This window comes from Rhinoderma darwinii, chromosome 3 (genome assembly GCF_050947455.1).
Source record: "Rhinoderma darwinii isolate aRhiDar2 chromosome 3, aRhiDar2.hap1, whole genome shotgun sequence".
Classification (NCBI taxonomy): domain Eukaryota; kingdom Metazoa; phylum Chordata; class Amphibia; order Anura; family Rhinodermatidae; genus Rhinoderma; species Rhinoderma darwinii.
The window spans coordinates 26,957,702-26,964,439 of record NC_134689.1 but is presented as its reverse complement, the minus strand read 5'-3'; the positions used below and the strand labels follow the sequence as shown (position 1 = coordinate 26,964,439).

Here is a 6,738-nt window from a genome sequence, read left to right as displayed (position 1 = left end):
TCTTTATGTATGTACAGCATATATGTTCCAGTATGTGCGTGTCTATATATGTGGTTAATTTTTGGTTTGTGTAAGGGGCGGCAATAGAGAGTCCCACACAGGGCACCATCCAACCTAAGGCCGGACCTGACTGGCGCACTGCTATCTGGTACACCGTTGTGTTATTGTAGTGAAGCACGCACTGCATTACCCAACATGGCGCACAACTGTTGAGGAACATGATACAGCATTTTTTATGTTTATTAGGAAAAAATATAAAGCTCAGTCATAACTTTCATAAACCTGAAGGAAGGACCCTCATAATCAATTATTTTGTTGGGTTCAGTATCTGCAGAAGCACAAGATGGCGGCTAATATCCTGAATATCAAACCAGTCTTCCCACAAAAAAATCTGAACATCCCCTGTGGTAATAGCCAAATTGATTGTAATATCATGAAGCTGAATTTAATGTCCACCAATCAGAGGGCAGCACTACTGGACATTTAAATAAAGCAAATTGAATATGCTCTGCAGTACTGCTCTTTCTAACTGTAATATCATAAAGTGGACTTGAATTTCCACCAATCAGAAAGCAGCACCGTACAAACGGACCAATTAGAATCACCCATGAGGTAATAGGCTGACTGTGAGGTCATGACTTGGAATTGCACCAATCAGAGAGCAGCAATGTCCAAAAGAACCAATTGGAACCTCCCATGAGGTAATAATCAGGCTGATTGTGAGGTCATGACTTGGAATTGCACCAGAGAGCAGCACTGGGTATAAATAGCAGCCGCCGCCTGCTCTGCTCATTCTGGATTATTGTTTTATGCAGTAGTCCTTTTGTTTCTTGTGAACATGTCAGAAAGAGAAAGTCTGAGAGGAAAGAGAAGAGCCACAGCCAGGAGCAGAACATCCAGGGCTGGCCTGAAGTTTCCAGTTGGCCGTATACACCGCTTTCTGAGGAAACGGAATTATGGCAGACGCTTCAGTTCTGATGCTCCAGTGTTCCTGGCCGCTGTGATGGAGTATATGACCGCAGAGATCCTGGTTGGTGCCGGCATCACAGCCCTACGTCGTAATAGCTGCCGCATTACACCTCGTCACCTACAGCTGGCAATGCATCGAGATGTGGAGCTGGACGAGCTGCTTAAAAATGTCATCGTAGCGCAGGGGGGCATCGTGCCCAAGATCCAGGCCGAGCCCCGCTGGTACGTCCAGATAAACCAACGCTCTCCAGGCATCTAAAAGCCTCTCTTATTGACCCAAAGGCCCTTTTAAGGGCCACCCACATGTACCAAAGAGCAGATGCCTGTGTTATTATCTGTGTTATGTGTGTTATTATTATGTGTGTTATTATGTGTGTATTATGTGTGTGATTATATGTGTTATTACATGTGTTATTATGTGTGTATTATGTGTGTGATTATATGTGTTATTACATGTGTTATTATGTGTGTGTTATTATTATGTGTGTTATTATATGTGTGTGTTATTATGAGTGTTATTATATGTGTTATTATGTGTGTTATGTGTGTGTTATTATGTGTGTTATTATACGTGTGTTATTATGTGTGTGTTATTATACGTGTGTTATTATGTGTGTGTTATTATACGTGTGTTATTATGTGTGTGTTATTATGTGTTATTATGTCTGTGTTATTATGTCTGTGTTATTATGTGTGTTATTTAATGTGTGTGTTATAATGTGTGTGTTATTTAATGTGTGTGTGATTATGTGTGTGTTATGAGTGTTGTCTGTTATGTGTGTGTTATTACGTATGTCTGTGTTATTATGTCTGTGTTATTATGTCTGTGTTATTATGTGTGAGTGTTATTAAGTGTGTTATGTGTGAGTGTTATTAATTGTGTGTTATGTGTGAGTGTTATTATGTGTATGGTATTATGTGTGTGTTATTATGTGTATGTTATTATGTGTGTTATTATGTGTATGTTATTATATGTGTGTGTTATTTATTGTGTGTGATTTTATGTGTGTTATTATGTGTGTTATTACGTGTGTGTGTGTGTGTGTGTGTGTGTGTGCGTGTGTGTGTGTGTGTGTGCGTGTGTGTTATTATGTGTGTGTTAAATGTGTGTGTGTTATTATTTGTGCTATTTTGCGTGGGTGTTATTATGTGGGTGTTATGTGTATTATTATGTGTGTGTGTGTGTGTGTGTGTTTGTGTGTGTGTTTGTGTGTGTGTGTGTGTGTGTGTGTGTGTGTGTGTTATTGTGTGTGTGTTTGTGTGTGTGTGTGTGCGTGTTTGTGTGTGTGTGTGTGTGTGTGTTTTTATGTGTGTGTAACATTTGTGCTTCCATCACTTTATAATATAAGGAGGGGATCTCGTATTGGGTAATCATTTAAATATGACGCTACAACAATCTGTAGTGACATTGACACTATTTTAGAAGACTCTATTATGTGGCCATATTTATGTTTGCTGGGGCCCTATATCTAAGCCTATCATGTATGCTACCGTCTGCAGGGGCCCTGTATATAAGCCTATCCTGTGTGATACTTTCTGCTGGGGCAGGGCCGGACTGCCCATCTGGCAATTCTGGCACATGCCAGATGGCCTAGTGTCCCAAAGGGCCGCTCTCCACTTCCTCCCCAGCAGCCGACGCACAGTTTACTCTGTGCACTATACAGCCTTAGGGAGAGACAGGGATTATACCTCATGCAGCTGATCGGGGGCGCTCTGATATTGTGTCATGCTCCGAGCAGCTGCTACAGACGGCAGATAAGAAATTCCCTTTTACTGAGCAGTAGCTCTGATTGGTAGAAAGTCTGTCAGCTGAAAGGTGCTCCACCAATCAGCAAAAGGGAAGCTCTGACTGCACACTGTCCGGTGCAGGACATAGAGGGGGAGGGCTCTCTGGCTGCACAGATATACGTGGAGGGGGAGACTCCCTGATAACGTCCACCGCCTCCTGTCAGTGAATGACGGAACACCAGCATGAGGAGGATGCTGGATCATGTGTTGTTATGGAAGGTAGTGGGCACATTGTTACAATTGGGCCTCATGTACACAACCGTAGTGGTGTGCACGGCCCGTGATTTGCGGCTCGGACGGCCACGGAGTGTTACCTGCGGAAGTCCGCAAATCACGGGCCGTGCACATTGCCGTGTACATTAAGTTCAACGAGCCTAGACCGCAAAATGCGGCCATAATAAGACATGTCATATCTTTTTGCGGTCCAGGATCCTGTGTGCTGGGGGCTACTCAGGCTTTGTGTACTATGGGTAAGTGGGAGTTGTGTGTGGGGGGTTGTGTGTGGGCCCTGTGTACCATGGAGGGGATTATAGACTTATTTTTGTTGATGGAGGTGGTGTTGTGGGGGTAAGGGTATGTTCACACATTGCATGTTTTTTTTTATAACTAAAACATACCTCCCCACCCAGCCCTGCCATCTAAGAATGCCCACAAACCCTCATTGTGGGGTACACTTGCACAAGGCCTTTAATTCTCGTTTCACAGGGCAATCCCGCAAAAAAACAAAAACGTGACATTTGGGAGGAACGCTGAAGTCCATTTTACTACAGTGAACGGTATTTTATAAAATCCTTGGACTTGGGGCCTGCTGCCAATCAGAAATTCCATAGCATCATTTTCATACACACAATGGGGGAAATATATTAAGATTGGCGTATCGAACGCCAGTCTTAAACTAATTTATGTTGGCGGAAAGGAGGTACACATTTCTTAATATATTTGACGCATCTTTGCTGTCCGTGCGACAGAAAGGCAATGACCAGCTGTAGATTTGCGGCATAACTTACACCAATTTCTGGCGTAAATTATGATTACTCTGTTTTATTTTCGGCGAAAGGCCTGCTCCCTTGGACTAAACTCTGCCCCTTTAACGTTCCTTTCGAAAAGTGGTGAGAAAAGTTAAGTCCCAAAAAATTAGAACGACTATGGCGTGCGCCAAAATGTGCAACTTTTTTAACACCAGAAAATTGGCGTAAATCTGTTGGTTTATCCCCCTGTGTGTTTTGGACACTGTGGCATTTTTTGGGCGTTGTACGCTGTATTATTTCGGCAGTATAGTTTAGCAGTGTGCATGGAAACGTTTTTCCTTTTTGGGGGTCATTTCTGATTTTTGCTATGGGACCCTCTGTTTTTTGTGTACTCCACTGCTGCCGCCCACCCACAGCCTTTGTTCTCAGTGACAGCGCTGGATTGGCTCACACAGATGAGGACAGTCAGAAATAGTAAGACCTACGGCAAAGACCAGACAGGGAGTCTGACAATAATGTTTGCCCAGGTAATGGGGTTGTTAGAAGACACAGTGCTGATACACATACTGTAACTGTAACGATCTCAGCAGCTGTGTGTCCATCACATGACCATAAACAGAATTTATCCACTTGAAGTAGACAATGAATGTTTATACTGAATAACAACAAGCAGAGATTTTGTCAAAAATGTAGGTAGACCCAGTGTAGTAAATTTAAGCTCCTGGGCCTAATGCAAAATCTGTGATAGATCCCTTAACTCATTTTCACACCTCATTTAAAGTAATAGTCTCCTTTTATAACCTTCAGACCCCCTCCGGCTTAAGGGCTTGGGCATAACTGCAACCTCTGTAAGGGTTTGTTCACATCTGCAATAAATAAAAGTAGAAATGTCAGCTCATCCTCCCAGGTGCACGAAGAAGACAGCGATCTCCACGCTATAGGAACAACATTCAGGAGGAAAAGATCAGCACTCCTTGTGGAATTTGAAAAATAAATCTTCTTTATTTATTTAAATAGCCAGCGGAAAAGCAGAACAGCTTAAAGTGGACAAATTACATAAAGCGTCCGTCCCCTCTGACGCGTTTCTAGTTCTTAAGAGCCATTACTCAGTTCACATCTGCACTAGGGCTCCGTTCCGACATTCCGTCTGAGCTTTCCGTCGGAACAGAGCCCTGACTGACACAAACGGAAACCACAGGTTTCCGTTTCCATCACCATTGATTTCAATGGTGACGGAACCGGTGCCAATGGTTTCCGTTTGTCTCTGTTGTGCAAGGGTTCCTTCGTTTTGATGACAAACGGAAACCATTGGAACCGGATCCGTCATTGATATCCATTGTTTATGTCTGTCAGGGCTCCGTTTCGACGGAAAGCTCAGACAGAACGGAGCCCTAGCGCAGATATGAACGAAGCCTAACCTCTATAGTTATACGCCGGGTAGACCAATAAGTATTATGTGTTGGTGTCCTCTTGTGGGGCAGAAGATTAAGTAAACTATCTGAGGCCCCAGGTTTAGTAATTGTTTTATTGTGATTATTGGAGGAGTTCCAAAGACCCTTACTTCTCTGCATAGACAATAAACAGTGTTGTAGTTGGTATATATACAGTATAATAATAATATATAAATGTAATACTTTATAAATTAGGTAATGTTTGTACAGTGACTTAGCCTCATTTATTTTGATTACATCTTTTCTCCTAATGGGGTGTGTGGTGCCATCCACCTACAGCAGTAGGACATTATTATGAGTCCTCTCTCGAAGACAATACAGGGCCCCTGTGCAGAGCAGCGAGAATGATCTATTTCATGCCACCCCAGAAAATCTATTACTGGTCTGCCTATCTACTTATACAGTAATTGTGTGCCATGGATGAAAATCATCAGCATAGTCGCTTCCATACATATTATGATCTGCACGGAGCACGTTTATATATATATTTTTTTAAGTAGCAATGGCTCCCTGTGCCCCTTAAATAAAGTAATCAAAACAGGGACTTGCTCGGCTGTTTCCGTCATTCTCATAGTTAGTAAATGGAGTGTCAGTGTAAATATTCGATCACATGCTTGACCACTGCTCCATTCAAGCTCTTCACTGCTGGGGGTGCAGTAAAGAGGGTCTGGGGATTCGGGATTCCGTTCTCATGAACAATGAGGGTCCAAGCGTTTGCACCCCTAGCGATCAGAAAATTATCACCTATACTGTGGATAGGTGATAATTTATGATTTTAGGAAAACTCCTTTAGTTCTGTATTGGCGATCTGTATTGGTATTGGTAAGTCAAGTTCTTGTCTGCACTTGTTTCCATACATGATGCCCACCCTGTCCACACAAGCAAGCACATGTAAACACACCTTCTACATTATCGGAGATCAGAACTATCAGAACATCCCATTTCCATAGGCTCTATTAGGCAATGTGGACTTGCTCAGCACTCCCGTGAATGAGCCAAAGCAGAGAAGTGTAAGAGTGGCTCTTGCCCTGGCAAATTCAATGCAACCATGCATGGTCACCTAGTCATCAAATAGGCCAGTAGGTGCTGCTGCAGGGGAAATGATTGGTTGCACATAACTTCCCTTGGCGATAACAACTCATCACTGATGGTGAAAGAAGCCAAAACTTTTTATTAAAAATTATTTTTACTTTTTTAGATACATCTGCCTTGTAGCCTGTATACAGATCAGCTGTATCTAGCACTGAAACCTGTATGTGGTCGATAACAGGTGAATCATGCAGGATCCGCTAACACTGAACCTGTCAGTGCCGCTGACATTATGGATGCAGGTTTTAGCGCAAGATACAGCTGCTCTGTATACAGGATACAAAGCAGCTGTATCTCAAAAAGTGAAAATCATTTTTAATAAAAAGTATTTAAGAAGTACATATATAGATTGATATATATATATATATATATATATATATATATATATATATATATATATATGTATATGTATATATATATATATATATATATATATATACACTACCATTCAAAAGTTTGGGGTCACCCAGACA

At 42.1% G+C, this 6,738-nt stretch overlaps 1 protein-coding gene across 1 annotated transcript; it reads left to right on the top strand.

The window, feature by feature from the left end:
• Window positions 1-838: 838 nt before the first annotated feature.
• LOC142750335 (histone H2A-like) lies at window positions 839-1,228 on the top strand. The gene has a single exon (XM_075859332.1). The coding sequence runs from the start codon at window positions 839-841 to the stop codon at window positions 1,226-1,228; it is 390 nt and encodes a 129-aa protein (XP_075715447.1).
• Window positions 1,229-6,738: the final 5,510 nt, after the last annotated feature.